This window comes from Rhinolophus sinicus, linkage group LG04 (assembly GCF_036562045.2).
Source record: "Rhinolophus sinicus isolate RSC01 linkage group LG04, ASM3656204v1, whole genome shotgun sequence".
NCBI lineage: Eukaryota > Metazoa > Chordata > Mammalia > Chiroptera > Rhinolophidae > Rhinolophus > Rhinolophus sinicus.
The window spans coordinates 106,810,488-106,831,066 of NC_133754.1; the positions used below are offsets into that span (position 1 = coordinate 106,810,488).

At 48.9% G+C, this 20,579-nt stretch overlaps 1 protein-coding gene across 8 annotated transcripts; it reads left to right on the forward strand.

The window, feature by feature from the left end:
- The first annotated feature begins 4,563 nt into the window (after positions 1-4,563).
- On the forward strand, positions 4,564-20,470 carry CARD19 (caspase recruitment domain family member 19). Of its 8 annotated transcripts, XM_019713848.2 has the most exons (8): positions 4,701-4,844; positions 8,078-8,191; positions 15,050-15,102; positions 15,812-15,954; positions 17,986-18,139; positions 19,262-19,321; positions 19,563-19,634; positions 20,183-20,470. In XM_019713848.2, exons 3-8 carry the CDS (start codon positions 15,084-15,086, stop codon positions 20,296-20,298), a joined length of 564 nt encoding a protein of 187 aa, XP_019569407.1. In that variant the 5' UTR covers positions 4,701-4,844; positions 8,078-8,191; positions 15,050-15,083; the 3' UTR covers positions 20,299-20,470. The 8 variants fall into 8 exon arrangements, with proteins under 8 accessions (XP_074186277.1, XP_019569409.1, XP_074186278.1 ...); XM_019713846.2 differs by lacking the exon at positions 8,078-8,191 and having other exon boundaries at positions 4,691-4,844; XM_019713847.2 differs by lacking the exon at positions 8,078-8,191 and having other exon boundaries at positions 4,697-4,844; positions 15,817-15,954.
- The last annotated feature ends 109 nt before the right edge of the window (positions 20,471-20,579 follow it).

A 20,579-nucleotide genomic window follows, 5' to 3' on the forward strand; every position in this document is an offset into this window, starting at 1 on the left:
AGGGCGCAGCTCAGCTCCAGGTCCAGTTGCCATTGCTAGTTGCAGGGGGCGCAGCCCACCATCCCTTGTGGGAGTCGAACAGGCAACCTTGTGGTTGAGAGCCCACTGACCCATATGGGAATCGAACCGGCAGCCTTCGGAGTTAGGAGCATGGAGCTCTAACCGCCTGAGCCACCAGGCCGGCCCCCCATCTTAACCATTTTTAAGTGTAACGCTTAGTAGCATTAAGTCCATTTTCAGTGTTGTGTGGGCATCCGCATCCCCACCATCCATCTGCAGAACATGTTCACTTTCCCAAGAAGAAACTCTGCCCACTAAGCAGTAACTCCCCCTCCCTGCCCCCAGCTCCTGCACCATCATTCTGTGCTCTGTCTCTGTGATTTAACTACTCTAGGGAATCTCATACATGTATGAGTGGAACTGTACAATATTTGTCCTTCTGTGACTGTATTATTTTCCTCAGTATAATGTCCTCAGGTTCATCCTTGTAATGTGTCAGAATTTCCTTGCCTTTTAAGGCTGAATAATGTTCCACTGTGTGGATATATACCACAGTTTAGCCATTCACTGTCAATGGGCACTTGGGTTGTCCCACCTTTTGGCTAATCTGAATAGTGCTGCTGTGACTCTGAGTGTGCAAACATCTCTTTGAGGCCATGCTTTCAATTCTCTTGTGTAGACAGAGGGTTGTTTTAAAAACAGATCAGATCACCACACCCTTCCCTCAGTTTATAAGTTCTGACAATTAAGTTCGTGAACTTGTTGCAACGATGTTGCTAACCTGTTTTCATATGAGGGATTACTCATTATGAATTTGTACCAACTGGACAAACAGTTAACCAAGTTGACTATTTGGAAGTGCTGAAAAGGCCTCATGAAAAAGTTAGACGACCTAAACTTTTCACCAACAATTCATGGCTCTTGCATCACGACAATGCACCAGCTCACACCGCACTGTCTGTGAGAGAGTTTTTAGCCAGTAAACAAATAACTGTATTGGAACTCCCTCCCTACTCACCTGATCTGACCCCTAATGACTTCTTTCTTTACCCAAAGATAAAGGAAATGTAGAAAGGAAGATATTTTGATGACACTCAGGACATCAAGGGTAATAAGATGACAGCTCTGATGGCCATTCCTGAAAAAGAATTCCAAAATTGTTTTGGCATTGATGCATAACTTCCCAAGGGGATTACTTCGAAGGTGACCATAGTGATAGTCAGCAATGAGGTGTGTAGCACTTTTTCTAGGATGAGTTCGTGAACTTAATTGTCAGACCTCATATATCCCCAGATTGCGGGCTCCTGGCTGCCTGGTTGTGTGACCCTGCATGATCTGCCCATGACCTCCTGACCTCATCCCCCTGCTCATTCCACTCCAGCCACTCCAGTGGCTGTTCCTCAAGCACAGAAAGGTCATCCAGGTCATCCATGCCTAGGGCTCCCGCATGCACTGTTTCCTCTTGAATACTTTCACTACCTGTTATGTAGCTTGTTCCTTCACTTCAGCCGGGCCTCTGCTGAGACATCGGGTGAATTAGTTATGTAACCGGCTGCCCCCAAAGGTAGTAGCTCAAGAACAATAATCATCATTTATTGTCTCTCACAATTTGGGGTGAGGCTTGGCAGGGTGGCTGTGGCTCGGGGTGTCTCTTGAGGCTGCTGTCAGACATCAGCTGGGTCTCATCTGATGGCCTGACTGGGGCTGGGGTTCCACTTCCATGTGACTCACTCCCTCACAGCTGGTGCCGGCTGAGGGCTCAGGGCCTCAGCTGCTCCCCACACGGGGCTCTCCTCTGCGCTGCTTGAGCGTCCTCATGAAACGGCAGCTGGCTTCCAGAGCCGGTGACCCAGGAGAGAAGGGCAGAAGCCACAATGTGCCATATGACCTGGCCTCAGAAGTGGCACGCCATCACCTCTGCCACATTTCACCAGTCACAGACCAGCCTGAAGAGCCATGCAGAAGCGTGTGATCCAGGATGTGAAGATCGTGGGGCCATCCTGGAGGTCGATGTGGCCCCTGTCCTGGGAACTGACATTCTAGTGGGGAGAGGGGCAGCAGGAAGTGCCCGGGGTGGACTTGGGAGCCTGGGGAGGCACCCCGTGGCAGGGTGTTCCCCAGGGCCAGGACCACAGAGGGTCTGATTAGGCCCTTGGATTTGTGACAGATTGATCCACGAAACATGAAATTCTTATTATAAACAGAATCGAGCAGCTTGGTATGGCGTGTTTCCTCTTTTTCTGAACACAGGACTGTTGACCTCTTTCTGATCTATAGGAGCTCTAGTCATTAGAAAGATGAGCTGCTGACATTTCCCCGGTTTCTTGTTTGCTGTCTGACTTTGCTGACCTGTTGCAGGGGAGGCTGAGAAAATAGCTGAATAAGTAAGGAGACCCTGAGAAAACCAGGGGAATAGCAAATGCAGACACCATACTGCATGAGCTTTCCCTGAGGATTTAAAATTGTATTTACCAGATAAGCATGCCTTGGTTACAAAATTCTAAAGAACTGAGAGAAGGGGATGGAAGCTGTCAGGCTGGGGCTGGGGCTCAGGGCTGGTGCATCAGGGACAGCTGGTGAGCAACCTCAGCTCCCATGGCACACAGGGTGATCAGGTTCCCTCTGCGTGTGAGAACTATAGTTCTCAGTACAGCAAGTGCGGGTCCTCAGCATACCTGCCCTCCCACTGTGAATGGCTGGGCCTCCAGGCCTAAGTGCTCACTTCTGTGTTGGCCTGGGGGATGGGAGGAACTCTGCCCCTTCCCCCCCAGAGAGCCGAGTGCCTGGGAGCTGCTCTCTGATCCTGGGAGTGTTGTGCCTACCTACCACCTGGGGTAGGGATCAAAGCTGGTAGTCCCCTACTGGTGGCTTCTACTCCCGCTGGCCTACAGTGGACATCCTAGGGGCACTGGGCTCTATCTGTGAGTTCTTGGGTGGGGCCCTGGGAGCAAATCCTGAACCTGGGAAGCTGGTCCTGACTGCTAGACCTTGGGCGAAGAATTCTGCTGTCCAAGCCTCAATTTCCCCTTCCATCCCGCGGCAGGAATGGCTGTGAAGTCGGTCACCCAGGAAGTGTTGGGGCTCCCTGGAGGTGAGTAGGCCTGGAAGACCTCACTGTCCTATTGTGTTCCCTGTCCATCCAAACTCTGCCTTTACTGCACTGACATTACTTCTAGAGGATGAAATAAACTAACAGGTAAATGCCAGGAGCCGTGACACAGGCTGAAAGATGTGGAGTAATGGGGTTCAGGCTGGGTTCTACTAGGCTCAAGAGGCCCTCTACCAGAGGCCCCTGGGCATGCCTGTGTGGGGCTCCACAAGGAGGGAACCCCAGCCTCCCTCCCCAGGGAGGCCCTGCCCATGTGGATCCCCAGCTGGGGGCAGGCGAAGGCTGGGCCTCATGGGGAAGCACTCCCACTGTTTGGGGAGGGTGTGGCTCCCAGGTAGTGACAACCATGATTCAGCCCAAGGGTTTTGGGGTTTCCAGGAGACAACTGCACCCATTCTTTGGATGCCCCAACTGCACACAACCTTGATGGTCGGTCCTAACCCTGTATTACAGGAGACAGCTGAGGCATAGACTTGGAGGGCGCATGGACTTTGGGAGCAGAGCATCCCTGTGCTAAGAAAAGAATACTGTGCTTGAGCCCCCACTCCAGGTCCAGCCCCTGCATCTCATTAGAGCATGTAAAGGAGGAACAGCTGGCACAGGCAAAGAAGGAACCAGAAAAAACCAAAACCATATCTGCAATGGCTTCTGTGAAGGCCCTGCTTTCCCTTCCCAGCACAGCACTCCACTGTGCGGAGGGAACCCTGCGCATTCACATACCGCACTCGCATATCTAAGGACTGGGGGCTTCCCGGGTGGGTGCATTATAGAAAGGCCAGGCCTGTAGCAGAAGGGGGAGTGGGCTTCCGGAAAAAAGAGATTTGCCCAAGGTCAGCCATTTTACAGACTAGAAAACTGAGATTCAGGCAAGCTAAACGACCTCCTAGTTAGGGTCACACTAATAGGCTGATGTGCCCTTTTGCAAACTGAGGCGAGAGAGGGGAGTGCCCCACCCAAGTCACACCGTTGAGTCCGACTTCTCCCCTGGATTGGGGAGGGTCACTGGGCAGGTACTGCCCTCTTTAGCTGATCCTTCTAGGGTACTGCAGCCCACCGGCCTTTTGCTCCAGGCCTGGCCCTGTACCCCGCACGACCTGACCTTCTGCGTGACCTTGGGTAACTCTCTCTAAGCGCCTCAGTTTTCTCTTTCAGGGCGTGGGGCAGCGGACTGGGCGCAGTAGCGCAGGCCACCTGGACAACAGCCCAGCCGCAGGGCGCTGTGGGGCCGGGGGCGGGGCCCACACGCCAGCTGGGCCCGGAGGAAGCGGGGCGGGAGGCGCGTCGGAGCTAGGGGCGGGCCTCGAGTGAAGAGCGGCGCTAAAGGCTTCTGAGGACATTGCACCGTCTGCCGGCGCGAGCGAGGCTGCGGGCTCCTGCAGGCCCCGTAGGAGGCGAGGGCGGGGCTCAGTGAAAGGCGCGGTACAGGGTTGTGGCAACTACGTAGCCGACGTCGGTGAGGGTGGAACTCAATGAGGGTGTGTTTCAGGGCTCTGGTAGACACGTCGCCGACGCTGGGGCGGGGCTCAGCGGGCGGGGCCATGGCTGGGCGGGGTTAGGGCTGTGACAGCGACGTTGCCGACGCTGGGGGCGGGGCCTTCCGGGAAGGGGCAGATCTAGCCGGACGGGTGGGCTGCGGTCACCCCTAGTCCGCTGGAGGAGGCCGACTGACTGGCGGACGGCGGTAGGGGGATAGGCCGGTGCCGGGCGGGTGCATGCCGTGCCGCCGCCATGACAGGTGAGCGCGGGCCTGGCCCGGGTCGTGCCTGTGCCCCCTGGACGGGTACGCGATCCGGGTGGCCCGCAGGGCCCTGCTACGCCGATGTCGCCCGCGGGGGCATCTCCTCACTGCGTTGTTTCAGTGATCTTGTTCGTGACCGCGTGCCCGTGACAGCCTCCGCAGTCGGCGGGACTACAGAGGCCCGGGGGCGTGGTCACCCCCTGCAGGGTTCTGGTGTATGTGGGGAGGGGGCATGGTCAGGCCCTGGAAGGTTCTTGGGGGCGTACCCAGATCAAGCCCTGGAAAATTTTTGGGAACGGGACCATGGTCAGGCCCTGGAGGGTTCTGGGGGGCAATGGCCATGGTCAGGCCCTGGAAAGTTCTAAGGGATAAAGGCCGATGTGCATCTGTGGATAGGGAGGTGCTGGGGTGAGGATGCCGCCTGACAGAGTGGGAGGTGAAAGTGAAAACGGTGCTGGTAATACTCTGTGGTCCTACTAGTAGGAGATACAGACACTCCAAACTCACAGCCACCTGACAGACAGGCCTGACTGGCACTGCATTCTTGGGCAGTGTGTGGTACCCCGGGAACTCTCTGGTCCCTCCCCGGCTGTACCTCTCAGTCAAGGACAGGCCTATGGGAATCGGGGACACAGACTGAGCCCCCCCCAAGACTTTGTGCTCCATGCTGTGTGGCCACAGCCCCTCCAACTTCTTTTTCCAGGATGGAATCTGCAGCCCAGCCACCCCCAAGGACCTCTCTGAACTGGGGCCCTCACCTCCCTCCTGACCCCAGCCAAGTGGGGTCACACTGCTCTGTGCACTTTCTTACCTTGTTGGCAAGCTCTTAGGATGATAGGCCTGTTGTGGACCCATAGCAGAGTGGGCAGGGAATGTGGGGCCTCCCAGAGCCATACTTCATCCCTGTGAGGCCCATTCTTCTGCCTCATGGGGCATAAGTCACCTAGGGTGGCCCAGGGGTCAGGGAGGCCCCAGAAATCCCTGTCCTTTCACCCCAGAACTCACCGGAGTTCCAGCCTGGATCCTGCACATATGGGCTGGAACCTGGTAACTTCTAGGACATGAGTGTCCCAGCCTAGGCTAGAAAAGACCCCAGCTGCTACCTGCTCCCCTGTCATCTCTGTGAACCCTTTTTTTGTGTGTGGCTGCCATTCCTAAGCACCTAATGTGTGCTTGGCCCTGCAGCGAGGACGTCCCACCCAGAGGTACCATGTAGGGACATGTGGAATGTCGTGTGCGGATGAGGAAACAAAGGCTCAGACTGGGCACGTGCCAAGCAGCAGGCCCCTCGGGTGGTCAGTGGCAGAGCCGGGACTACACCTGTGTCCTTCTCATGCCCTCTGACCCTCCCTGTCCCTGCCATCTCTGTGTGCTGGGCCTCTAGAGACCCAACCCCTCACCTCCCTTCATTTTGGGGATGGGGAACTGAGCAGAGAGCGTAGGCCAAGGAGCATCAAATGGGCAGCCCTGCAAGACTGCAGGCCTGTTGTCCATGGTTCACTCTCCCTGTGCATTGATGGGCCTGCCTCATCCTGGTTCTGGGGCCGCCGTGACAGGCTGTGGAGTAAGTGTCTGGGACCCACTGTGCCTACACAGGCCATGCAGTGGCCAAATGTTATTGCAGCTGTTAACTCTTGCTGTATAACCAGTCCCGGCCTTGTAGTGTGTTGGAGTGAGCAATCTCAGCTCCTCCATGCCCAAAGCCAGGTTGGGCTCTGGGAGAGGAGAAGATTCTGGGAGATTCCATTCAGGATGGAGCTTGAGGTCCAAGCATGTGGATTGCAGTGGGGTGGGGGCGATGGCCTCGGGGGGTGGGGAGGGCAGTGAGCTAAGCACCAGTTAGCTGGGTGGAAACCACAGGGATGCATCTTCTTGACTTGGGGCGGGGGTCCTGGGCAGTGTGGTGCAGTTGGTGGCTGCCATGTGGGAAGGCTCAGAGACATGGGGGGCTGGGTGAGAGTAGGTGGGGCCAGCTCCCACCTGGCCACAAGTGCCATGTGGGGGTAATGGGTTAGGAGTCCATGGTTCTGGTGCCAGCTAGGCAAAAAGGTGGAGGACGTGGGGCTTGGCAAAGGGAGCTGGCAAAGTCCTGGTGGGTGTTGTGCCAGAGTGTTCTTTCTTTATCCTTTAAAAACCTGGAACTGTTTATCAGGACCAAGACCAAAGTGGTTTCCTTTCTAGTGCCATTTTGTGCCTTGAGTAGCTGCCTGGGTGTGGTTTGTGTGCAGTTTACAGCGACCACAGGAAGCACAGAGTGAGGCAGAACCTGGAGCCTCGCCCCCGGCTGTGCTACTGTGCCAGATGACTCACACCTGGTGGCCACGGCCCCACCTGCTTCTGTGCCCACGGGGCTGCAGGAGCCACTGCAGGGCTGGCCCCCATCCTCCAACAGCGCTCGTCTGTGGCTCTCAGACCTACATCCATTTATTCCAGAACTCCTAGTGAGCGCCTACTGTGTGCTGGCTCTGCACAGCTGCACATACTGGACAGGACAGCCTCGGGCCTGCCCTACTGGGCCTGGCTAGGAGCAGACATGATGCAGCTAAGTGCACAGTTAAAGGAGTGCTGGAATGAATGGATGTAGGTCTGAGACCCACAGGCAAGCGTTGTAGGGGGGCGGAAAGTCTGGATTTCAGGAGGTGGCCCCGACACTGTGCCTAGGTCCTCACCTTGTCCCATCACTCCCTGGCTGGCTAAGGCCTTGGTTGGGCAGGTACCTTATCTACTTGCTGTGCCTCAGTTTCCCCATCTGAAAATGGGGGTGGTGGTTGTGCTCATACTAATCTAAGGATGAAGATTATCTGTATGCACAGAGCCCACAGAATGCCTGGCCATGGGGCACACTCTGAACTCTGGCTGGTATTCTTAACTCTTTAATCAGAATGTGCTGAAGCCGGGTGGCTACGAGGGTCCCACCAACGGGGCTGTGGCAGGTCTCTCGGTGTCCTAGTGTTCTGCTTTCTCACCGTGACGGGGCTGCTGACAAGTTTTTCTTCCAGGTAGATTTCCAGAGGCTGGGAGAATTTAGAAGTTAGAAATTTGTAATCAGGGGCAAAAAGGCCAGCCAGGAGGAGTTGACAATGGGAGAGAGATGAGGGAGACAAATGGTCTATTGAGTTACTCCACATAGGAAATCAGGGAGGAGACCCATTTGTTCCAACATGATGACCCCATTTTTAAATATTCAACTTCACTGAGACATAATTACAAACAAATGCACTCATTTTTAGTGAATAATTTGATAAGTTTGGACAAGTGTATACACCCGTGGAACTAGCAGCCCAGGCCCGATCAAGTCAGAACATCTCCATCACTCCAAAGAGTTTCTTCGTGCTCCTTCCCAGGTAACCCCATCTGATCAACGAGTTCGGCTGCTTTCTGTGACCCCCATTTTTTCTTTCAGATTCTACACTGGAATTTCTAAATAGAATTTCTTTTTAATTACTAGATTTTATTTTAGAGCAATTTTATGTTATGGAAAGTTGAGCAGACAGTACAGAATGTCCTCAGCCTAACTCCCCCCCCCCCCCCGTTTCCCCTATTGACATCTTGCATCGCATGGTACATTTGTTACCCTTGATAAACCAATATCAATACATTAGTACTAACTGCAGTTCACATTAGGGTTCACTCCTTGTGTTGTACATTCTGAGTTCTGAAAAATGCATAATGTCCTGTGTTTACTATCGCACTGTCATATAGTTTCACGGCCCTAAAAATCCTTTGCCCCACCTACTCACCCCTCCCTTTTCCCTGATCTAAGCACCCTCTGATCTTTTTACTGGCTCCATAGTTTGGCTTTTCTGTTGGAATAGGCTTTTCACATTAGCTTCTTTTACTTTTAGCAGTATGCATTTACGTTTCTTCTATGTCTTTTTATGACTTCATAGGTCTTTTTATCACTTATATTTCATTGTATAGATAAACCAATTATCTGTTCACTTTTTTTGTTTGTGTGTCACTGTTTTAGCTATTTCAGTGGCATTAAATACATTCACAATGCTGTGAAACCATCACTACTCTCCATTTCCAGAACTTTTTTTTATCATCCCAAACAGAAGCTCTATATCCCCATTAATTACTAACTCCCCTTTATCCCATGACCCCTGGCAACCACCATTCTACTTTCCATTCTCTAGAATTGCCCATTCTAGATGTCATTTAAGTGGAATCACAATATTTGTCCGTTTGTGTCTGACTTTTTCAAACTCGCATAATATTTTCAATGTGTCGTAATTTCAATGTGTCTGAATTTCTGTCCTTTCAAAGGCTGAATAATATTCCATGGTGTGCATATGCCATATCTTGTTCATTCAGTCATCCATCGGTTGCTTCCACCTTTTGGCTCTTGTGAATAGTGCTACTCTGAACACTGGTGTGCAAGTGTCTGTTTGAGTCCCTGCTTTCAATTCTTTTTGGTGTATGCCTAGAAGTGGAATTGCTCATTCGTATAACAATTTATGTTTAGCTTTTTGAGGAACTGCCGAACTGTTTTTCCATGATGGCTGCACCATTTTACATGCCCACCAGCAATGCACAAGAGTTCCAATTTCTTCACATCCTCATTTTACATATATATATATATATATATATATATATATATATATATATGGTCACCCTAATGAGTATGAAGTGATATGTCATGGTTTGGTTTACATGTCCCTGATGACTAATGATATTGAGCTTCTTTTCATGTGCTTAGTAGCCATTTGTATATCTTCTTTGGAGAAATGCCTATTCAAGTTCTTTGCCCATTTTTTAATTGGGCTGTTTATGGATTTTTTGTTGTTGAGTTGTAGGAGTTCTTTATATATTCTGGGTATTAATCCCTTATCAGATATATGCTTTGCAGATATTCTCTCCTATTCTGTGGGTTGTCTTTTCACTTTTTTTTTCTATTCAAAATGCTGTTTATTTCTGGACTCTTTATTCCAGTCCATTGGTCTATATATCTGTCCTTATACCACTACCACACTGTTTTGATTCCTGTAGATTTGTATTAAGTTTTGAAATCAAGAAGTATGAATCCTCCAACTTTGTTTTTTTTTTCAGGATTGTTTTCAGTATGAAGGTTCTTTGATAAATGAATTTTAGAATGACTTTTTCTGTTTCTGCAAAGTCATCATTGGGGTTTTTATAGGGATTGTATTGAATTTGCAGATCACTTTGGCTACTATTATCTTCACAATATTAAGCCTTTCAATCCATAAACATGGGATATCTTTCCATTTATTTGTGTCTTCTTTCATTTCTTTCAGCAGTTGTATAGTTTTCAGTGTACAGGTCTTTCACTTCATTACTTAATTTTATTCCTAAGTATTTTATCTTTTTGATGCTACTATAAATGGAATTCTGTTCTTATATTTTTTGGATTGTTCATTGTTAGTGTATAGAAATGGAACTGATTTTTGGTGTTGATTTTGTGTCTTGCAACTTTGCTGAATATGTTAGTTCTAACAGTTTTGTTTTGTTTTAAACTTTGGGGTTTTCCTAAGATCATATCATCTGCAAACAGAGATAATTTTACTTCTTCCTTACAATTGGATGCCTTCTATTTCCTTTTCTTGCGTACTTGCTCTGAATAGGACATCTAGTACTACCGTGTTTCCCCAAAAATAAGACCTAACCAGAAAATAAGCCCTAGCATGATATTGCAGGATAACATCCCCTGAACATAAGCCCTAATGCATCTTTTAGAGCAACCTTAATAAAAGACCCAGTCTTATTTTCGGGGAAACACGGTATATTGAAAAGAAGTGGTGAGAGTGAGTATCCTTATTCCTGATCTTAGGGAAGAAGCTTCCATCTTTCACCATTGAGTATGATGTTTGTTGTAGACTTTTCATATATGACCATATAACTTTTATCATGTTGACAGACCTTTGTTGTCAAGTTTGAGGAAGTTTGCTTCTATTTCTAATTTATAGATTTTAAATCAAAAAAGAGTATTAAATTTTGTCAAATGCTTTTTCTGCATCGCTTGAGATGATCGTGTTTTTTTCTTTCATGTTATTAATGTGATCTATTATATTGATAGATTTTTATATGTTGAACCATCTGTGCATTCTGGGAATAAATCCTTTTAATGTGCTGCTGAATTCAGTTTACTAGTATTTTATTGAGGATTTTTGCATCAGTATTTATAAGCAATATTGGTGTGTAGTTTTCTTGTAGTGTCTTTGTCTGGTTTTGGTATCAAGGTAATGATGGCCTCAGAGAGAGTTATAAAGTATTCCCTCCTCTCCAGTTTTTTGGAAGAGTTTTACAATGATTGGTGTTAGTTCTTTAAATGTTGGTAGAATTCACCAGTGAAACCATCTGGTCCTGAGCTTTTATTTGTTGGGGGCAATTTTGATTACTGACTTCATCTCATTATTAGTTATACATCTATTCAGATTTTCTATTTCTTCATGATTCAGCATTGGTAAATTGTGTTTTTAGAAATTTGTCCATTTCATCTAGGATGTCCAATTTGTTGGCATACAAATCTTCATGGTACTCTCTTATAATTTTTATTTCTGTAAAATTGGTAGTAATATACCCACTGTAATTTCTGAGTTTTACTTTCTTTTTTTCTTTGTCAGTCTAGATAAAGGTCTGTCAATTTTTTATCTTTTCAGAGAACCAACTTTTGGTTTTGTTGCTTTTTTCCTACTGTTTCTTCTCTTTCTCATTTACCTTCATTCTAATCTTTATTATGTCCTTCCTTCTGTTGCTTTGGGTTTAGTTTGCTCTTTTTCTAGTTCCTTGAGGTGTGACATGAGGTTATTGATTTAAGGTCTTTCTTCTGTTTTATTGTGTGCATTTACAGCTATGAATTTCATGCTCGGCACTGCTTTCACTGCACTCCTTAAATTGTGATATGCTGTATTTTTATTTTCATTTATCTCAAGGTATTTTCTAATTTCCTTTGTGATTTCTTCTTTGACCCATTGGTTTAATTTTAACATACTTATGAATTTTTAGTGTTCCTTCTATTACTGATTTCTAGTTTTATTCCATGTGATTAGGAAATATCCTTTGCATAATTTCAGTCTTTTATAATCTATTAAGACTTGTTTTGTGGCCAAACTTATTTTGAGGTCTATCCTGGAGAATGTCCCATGTGCACTTGAGAAAAATGTGCATTCTGCTATTGATGGGTGGAGTATTGTGTGTGTATCTGTTAGGTATCATTTGTTTATGGAGTTGTTCATATCCTCTGTTTCCTTATTGATCATGTGTCTGGTTGTTGTGTCTATTATTGAAAGTGGTGTATTAAAGTCTCAAACTATTATTATAAAGCTGTCTATTTCTCCCTTAAATTCTGCCAATCTTTGCTTTGTATTTTTTGGGGCTTTGATATTTGGTGTATACGAGGTCTGACAGTTAAGTTCGTGAATTTGCCACGTGCACTTTTATTGGCAGCACTGTGCAAAAATCTCGGTAAAGTTTCATAACCTTGGTATATCAGTGTTTCACAACTGCAGCCGTGTTCGTGTCCACATGTGGCGGTGTCTTGCTGAGTGGCACTCATTATTGTTGTTGCGTGTTTTCTTGTGCCATTGCTAGAATGTCTGAGCTTGAATTAAAGCAACGAACAGACATTAAATTTCTTGTTAAACTTGGCAATAGTGCAAGTGAAATCAGGGACATGTTAGTCCAAGTTTATAGGGATAACGTCATGAAGAAAACAGCAGTGTAAAAATGGATTAAACATTTTTCTGAGGGGATAGCACGCATCAGTGATGAAGAGAGGTTAGGGTAGCCAGTAACAAGCAGAACTGACGAAAACATTGCAAAAATCCATCGAATTGTGTGTCAAAATCGTCAGCTGATTGGGAGAAGCGTAGCAGACTAAGTAAACATCAATAAAGAAACAGGAAAATCTGAACTGAAAATCTTGGCATGACAAAGGTGTGTGCAAAAATGGTCCTGAAGGAGCTCACCAATGAATAAAAGTAAAGGAGAGTCGAGGTTTGCCAAGAACATTTGGAGATGCAAGACGATGTTTTGGGCCGTGTTATCACTGGTGATGAAACATGGGTGTACCAATAGGACTCTGAAACAAAGCCTCAAAGTGCACAATGGAAGTCAGCCAATTCTCCATGACCAAAAAAGGTCCATCCAAATCAAGAGTCAAAACGATGTTGCTATCCTTTTTTGATATCAGAGGGATTATTCATTATGAATTTGTACCAACTAGACAAACAGTTAATCAACTTTACTATTCAGAAGTGCTGAAAAGGTTGCATGAAAAAGTTAGATGAACACGACCTGAACTTTTCGCCAACAATTCATGGCTCTTGCATCACGACAATGCACCAGTTCACACGGCACTGTCCATGAGGGAGTTTTTAGCCAGTAAACAAATAACTGTATTGGAACACCCTCCCTGCTCACCTGATCTGGCCCCCAATGACTTCTTTCTTTACCTAAAGATAAAGGAAATATTGAAAGGGAGACATTTTGATGACATTCAGGACATCAAGGGTACTACGACGACAGCTCTGATGGCCATTCCAGAAAAAGAGTTCCAAAATTGCTTTGAAGGCTATCAGTGCATAGCTTCTCAGTACTTTGAAGGCGACCGTAGTGATATTCAGCAGTGAGGTATATAGCACTTTTTCTAGGATGAGTTCGCCAACTTAATTGTCAGACTGCATATATGTTTGTTATGTCCTCTTGGTGAATATCCCTTTTCTTAATATATAATATACTTCTTTGTCTCATATAACAATTGTGACAAAGTCTTTTTTTCTCATATTAGTATAGCCACCTAAGCTCTCTTGGTTACTGTTTGCATGGAATATTTTTTTCCATCCTTTCATTTTCACCCTATTTGTGTCTTTAGATCTAAAGTGAGAGTCTTTTGAAGATAGCATATAATTGAATTATATATATATTTTCAATCCTGGGAGAAAAACACAATTTCTCCTCTATTCCTACACAAACCCTCAACTTCTCAACACTTCTGATACTTCTGGTCACCGAATGTGTTTGTTTGCCCCCAAGCAATTATCCAGTTCTCTGGTGGATACTAACTGGGTGTCCTACAGTTTAAGTCAATTCTCACACCATCTAGCTGGAGACAGCATCAGATGCCACAGGTCAGGGCTCAGTCCCACAAGACTGCTCCTACTTCAGATGCCAATCACAAATCCAGGTTGTCACCTGGGCCTATGACCAACTGGCTATAAATCGGATTTCCATCCCCCCCTCCTTGAGTTCAGTTATTTGGTAGAGTGGCTCACAGAACTCAGGAAAACACTTTATTTATTCCTGCCAATTTATTACAAAGGATATTTCAAAGTATGTAAGTGAACAGCCAGATGGAAGAGACGAATAGGGCAAGGCTTGTGGGAAGGAGTGCAGAGCTTCCATGCCCCTGCCAGTTGGGCCGCCCTGCCAACTTCTCAGAAGCTCTCCAAAACCCATCGTTTGGGGTTCTTATGGAGGCTTTGTTACGTAGGCATGAGATTAAATCATTGGCCATTGGCGATTGATTCAATCTCTAGCCCCTCTCCCCTCCCCAGTGGGTGGTGCTGAAAGTTCCAACCCTCTAATCACTTGGTTCTCTGGGCAACCAGCCCCCACCCTGTGGTTATTCCAGGCGTTTCCAAAAGTCAAGTCATTTACACAAACTCGGGTGGGGTTGAAAGGGGCTTGTTATGAGTAACAAAAGACTCCCACTTTCATGGCTCATCGATTAAGAAAGTCCAGGGTTTTAGGAGCTGTGTGCCAGGAAGAAGGATGAAGACCAAATATACATTTCTTATAAATCACAACATCACAGATCCATTCTGCCAATTTCTGCCTTTTGAATGGAGAGTTTAATTCATTTACATTAAAAGTAATTACTGATAGGAATAACTTGTTCTTGTCTTTTGCTATTGCTTTTCTGTATGTCTTATAGCGTTTTTGTCTTTCATTTCATCCATTACTGCCTTCTTTTGTGTTTAGTTGATTTTTTTGTAGCAATACTTTTGATTTCATTTTGTGTGTATTGTGTGGAGATATATATATATATATATATATATATATATATATATATATATATATATATATATATATATATATATATTTTGTGTGTGTGTGTGTGTGTGTGTGTGTGTGTGTGGTTACCATGAGGATTACACACAACTTCCTAAGGTTATAACAATTTAATTTGAATTGATACCAACTTAACTCCAGTCACTTTCAGAAACTCTCCTCCTATACAGCTCTGCCCATCCCCCAGCCTGTGTCCACCAGGAAATGGGACAAACTGCTACAGGTACGTAGGTAAGGTGGTACACCTGTTCAGGTAGCCAGTGTCACAGGGACTCAGGACCCTCCCTCAAAGAACCTGTGTCCCCCACTTGCCAACCTCTATCCCATCCCTTGTTGTTAAAGGCTTGTCATTCTAAGGAATATTCTTAATGGGAAGGAAGGTGCAACAATGATGCTTTAGCGGTGATTCTGAAAGAAAAGACAAGAGAAAAAGCCTTCCTCAGCCCCCTGGCAGGCACACTGGTCTGCTGTTGGCAGCTTTTCCAGGCCTTGCAGACAGGCTGGAGGGTGATCCTGTCCACCTTCTACTGACACGGACCTGTTGCCATGCCAGCACGGGCCACCCTGAGCCCTGTACGTTTGTCCTATGACAGTGGTGGCTGTGAGCGCCCTTGGGCAGCAGATCCCTCGGCCCTCAGTGCATTTTCATAGAAGAGAAGGGGCAGAGGCTCTGTTCTGCTTTTGAGCATTTTGGACTGTTCTCACCATACCTGCCCACCCCATCTTCTGGCCAGGGTGTTGACAAGACATGGGGGGCTCTGGGCTGTGCGTGAGGCCCACACGGGCTGGGATGTCAGCATGTATCGAGGTGCTCACAGCCTGCATGCCTCCCGTGGCAATGGATGCCCTGCTGCGCTGTGGGAGGGGGGGCAGCCACCCCGTCCTCGGGCCGTGCTGCCTCATGCCCTCCGTGTTCCCTACCTGTGTTTCAGAGCAGACCTACTGTGACCGCCTGGTCCAGGACACACCTTTCCTGATGGGCCATGGGCGCCTGAGCGAACAGCAGGTGGACAGGATCATCCTCCAGCTGAACCGCTACTACCCCCAGATCCTCAGCAACAAGGACGCCGAGAAGGTGCTGAGTGAGGGGCGCGCCTGCCGGACGCTTCTGTCCTATTCCTTCCTCTCTGGGCTGGGAGAGCGGGAGGCAGGAGAGCTCAGAGATGAAAACTGCCTCTTTGGGTATCCTTGGGCCCAGAACATAAGCTCTCTCAGTCCCAGTGTCTTCATGTGTCACTCTTCCTGTTGACCCCTTCCATGCTGGGAGTATCACAGGAGACATGTGACAACACGCAGCAAACTTGGAAGGGGGCAGAGGAGGGAGCAGAGGTTCTAGACAGGCCCACCCATGTGCCACCTGGCTCTTCACTCTGCCTCTTCCAAAAGTTCAAAATGAGCAAGCATTTTGGGTGTAACACAGCCCATCCTGTTCATGGGCACAGCCTGAGACTGGGTGACCTTGCCTGTTATACCCACTTCTCTGACTCCCCCGTAGGCCTGAAGGTGGGTGCCAGAGACCAGCCAGGGCTTTGGGGTGGAGGCTCCCCTCCCAGCTGGGTCACTGAGTGAGCCCTTCTGGAGCTGCAGCTTCCTGCTTTGGTGCAAATTAATGGTGCCACATGGGGCTGACCAGAGGGTTGGGCCTCTCCTGGAGACAGGTGGGGTTGATCCCTGACAGAACTGGAATGCACATGGACCTGCTACTGGCTCAGATACCGTATTTTGCCATGTATAATTCATACGTTTTTGACCAAATTTGTGAGGGAAAAATAGTGATGTGCGTTATACAAGGGTAGCACTAATTCCATATCTATAGAAATGCTTTAAATTCTTTTATTTATGCTTGTGAGTTAAAAGTGTAACTCTAGAAATCAGTAATGATATCCTTATGCAGAATAATACCTTGGAATACTATAATCGGTTTTGTTGAACTTATGACGAACTTGAAACAACAAAGAGTTCTTGGCCTTCTCTTTTTTTATGATGCGTAAATATCATAAATTTATTACCGGTACATAAAATTTCTTGTACCTCATATCTGTTCTTGTGTTTTGTAATTTGTTACATAAAATTTCTTGTACCATAATATGTTAAAAAATAAATGGTAAAATTCCTTTATAATACAAAAAACAAGTAGCTAAATGTAAACAAATAAAAATTTGAGTTAGAAAATTAAAACGAAAGATTTTTTCCCCTGAAATTTTGGGCCAAAAACGTGGGTGTGCATTACACATGGCAAAATATGGTACTTCTTAAGTTATGAAAGTAATACAAGAAACTAAAAAGTTGGATCTCAAAATTATGTCTTACTATTGTAGTTAAAAGTTTTATACATGTTCATTTTTAAACATTTGAAAAGTTTGTATGAGAAAAAGGAAACGCCTCCATACATGGATACCTGTGGCTCCAGCTGCTCTTGTCTGCAGCTTCTGCACATATGTGGTTCAGTTCTGCTTCCATGTAGAACACTATGCCGCCACCAGGGGGTAGCACCAGGCCACAGCCTCCAGGTCCTGGCTGTCAATGCCAAGTGCCCTATCCACTGACCTTCATAGCCTCACATTTCTCCATCAGACACATCGATAGAGCCAATTCTTTCCTCCTCAACCCTCGATTTATTTTTTAAATACTTGAATCACATTCCTGTAGACTGTAAACTATTAAAAGTGATTACATCATCACCTCATTGATTCCCTGTAATAACCCTACAGGGTGGGGTTTATTTTTCCCTTTTTACAAATGAGCAAAGGGAGTCTTAGGGGGTGAAGCGATTACTAAAGTCACACAGCAAGCCACTAAGTTCCCACGCTTGGGATAATGTCACCACTGCCTTTCTTGGTGGCCTCTCTCCGCCCTCACAGAGAGTGTGAGAATTAGCAGCCATGCTGTGACTAGCACAGTCTCAGGCCAAGAGGCCGTGGTTCACAGTCACTACCTCCCTGGGGTGTTTGGAGCACCCAGGCAGAGTCACCCTGCCACGAGGAAGCTGGGGATGGAGCAGGCTGGGGGCTGACCCTGGAGCCCCTCCACCCCCCTCCGACAGCACAGCTACCTTTGGCCCAGCCTCTTCCAACCTCGGGTTCCTTTGTGGCCCTTCTGCCCCCAGTTCCGGAACCCCAAGGCATCCTTGCGCGTGAGGCTCTGTGACCTCCTGGGCCACTTGCAGCGGAGCACCGAGCGAGATTGCCAGGAATTCTACCGCGCCCTGTACATCCACGCGCAGCCCCTGCACAGCCGCCTGCCCAGCCGGCACACCCTGCGTAAGTGTCTCACTCCCCGGGCTCCAGCGTCTCCTTGCTCAGCCCCTTGCTAGGGACACCTGTGGCTGTGTCTAGTCTCCTCTGGCCCCAGAGAGTAGAGAGTGTTTCCCGCAGCACACATATCTTTGTCTCCCGGTCTCTCTGTGTCTCTCTCTGTCTGTATGTTTCTCTGTGTCTCTGTCTCTTGTGCCCGTCTTGACACAAAAGGTAGCATCTGCCCCTTCCCTCCATAACCTAGTGCACTGTGGGAATCCTGTCCCTTCTGATCCTAAGGCCTCACAGCTCTGGCCTGTACCAGCCTTAAGTGAATGGGCCCCCATAGTGGGTACTGAGGCCGTGTCCACCCTTTTCCCAAGTGGTTCCCAGTGTGGGTTTTTCTGCAGAACAGTCTCAGGCCTGATGGCTAGTCCATGCACATGTGTTTTGGTTTTGGGGTCTCGCCTGTGGGCCTGGGGGTCATGTGAGAGTTCTTCTGAGTTGCTGGGACCAGGATGTGGAGGGTGTAGGTGGGGATGGCAGCTCAGTCCTGAGGCCTCTGTGCCCTGGTCCCCAGGAGTGGCTGCTTTTCCTCGATTCTTAGGACAGAGGCCAAAGGCTCCCAGAGATGAGGTGGCTCACGCAGGCCACTCAGCCTGGGCTGGGGCTGGTGTCTGACCCCGAGGACAGGCTGGCAGGACTGGCTCTGAGCTTCAGCATTGGACCCTCCTGTCACGCCCGCCCTGCTGGGAGTCAAGCACCTTCCTGGCTCAGCTCCCGGCTGCCCTCAGGGCCATCTGGCAGGGGGCTGGTTGGGCGGCCTGGGGAGAGAGCGCCCTGCTGACAGGGACACCTTCAGGCAGGGTTTGTGCTACATCTGGTGCCTCGTGGTCACCAGGGAACAACAGGCCCCCACCCTATGGCCCTTGAGGTCCTAGAAAGTGAACAGAAGACCCCGAACCGTGCAAGGTTCTCTCCCGGGCACTGGCCCCCTCAAGCACAACATGGTCCAGCACAGCTTGGCCCAGGGCTGGGTGGTCCTGGGGCAGAGGGACCTTGACAGCCCCCTTGGTTTCCTGAGGGCGGGTGAGCACTTTCCTCTCTGGCCCACCCATGACTAACTGCGCCCTGTGATTTTGTTTCCAGAGAACTCAGATTGCACAGAGCTAGACTCAGGCACCGCGAGCCGAGGGCTCAGTGACAGGGGTAACCGTCTCCTGCTTCCCCTCTGCCCCCCCACCCAGGGCTCTATCTCTACGTGGGGGCTTCTCCACTCCAAGTTGGGCTCTGTTCCTGGCTTCCTGTGGACATACCCCCCCACGGTGCTCACTGGGGGTATCCCTGCCCACTGACCCCAGCCTGGGCCACAAGCCTGTCCCTCTGGGTCTCCGGACCCCTCCCCGCCCTCTGAGATGCGGGCAGCCCCTGACACACATTTCTCCCCCAGGACCCGTGGCCTTCCTGGCCTGTCTTGGCCTGGCTGCGGGGCTGGCCCTCCTCATCTATTGCTGCCCTCCAGGTGGGTGCTGCCTGGCCAGGCCTCCGCCCAGCCCCCACGAGAGCCCAGGACAGGGCTCCCATACTGCCCACTCAGCTCTGAGCAAGGCACCAGCCCCAGTCTCTTGGAAACTCGCTGTCCTCACCTGCACTGGGACAGTGGCCGGGCTCAGGAGAAACAGGGAGTGGGGGGCCCAGTGGTGGGTTCTGATCCCCATGCCCGGCATTTGGTGGCCCACCACCCCCAGGGTCAGAGAGTGATGGCCCCTTGTGGGAGAAGGGGCACAGCCGGGGCTCAGGAGTTATAGAAAGCCCTGTCCCAATTGGGGCCTGGAGCAAGGCACTGCCCACGTCCCGGGTCCCCTCCAGTGTCCCAGCTCTGGTGGATGGACGGGAGGCCCATGGCTGAGGCGCCGTGTCGGCACAGCATGGTGGCCCCACTACCCCTTTTTGGATATGCTGAGATGTCGAGGTCAGGTGGGGTTAGTGCCTGGCAGGCCCACTTGACGTCACTTGGGTGTGAAGCTTGCTGTGTCATAAGGTGGGTTCTGAGACACCCTTGTTTTCCAGACCCCAAGGTGCTGCCAGGGGCCCGGCGTGTCCTGGGCTTCTCCCCACTCATCGTGGACAGGCACGTCAGCCGCTTCCTGCTGGCCTTTCTGACAGATGACCTGGGGAGCCTCTGACAGACCAGCTGCTGCCGCCCATCTTGCACCAAAGAGCCCCTGCCTGCCCACTCGCCTGGGGCCTTCTTCTTTTCCAAATGCTTCTATTTCACTATTTATAATGACTGTAAGAAGCGCTTTACCTTCTTACAAAGGTGCTCAACCATATTAAATGTACCAGTCTCCTCCCTTCTCTCAGGAGTGTTTTTTAGATGATTCCCACTTGAGACTTCACATACCTCTCGCAGGAGCTGACCCTGAGGGCTCTCGGAGTCCCTCGTCCAGCCTGGGGCCCAGGGCCT

What these genes read in the sequence shown, in the direction of transcription:
- CARD19 (XM_019713846.2), top strand. Translation starts at nt 4,822, where the DNA reads ATGCCGTGCCGCCGCCATGACAG. An exon ending in CCGAGGGCTCAGTGACAGGG is followed by an intron (nt 19,322 to 19,562) that starts GTAACCGTCTCC and finishes TTTCTCCCCCAG; the next exon opens with GACCCGTGGCCTTCCTGGCC. An exon ending in CATCTATTGCTGCCCTCCAG is followed by an intron (nt 19,635 to 20,182) that starts GTGGGTGCTGCC and finishes CTTGTTTTCCAG; the next exon opens with ACCCCAAGGTGCTGCCAGGG.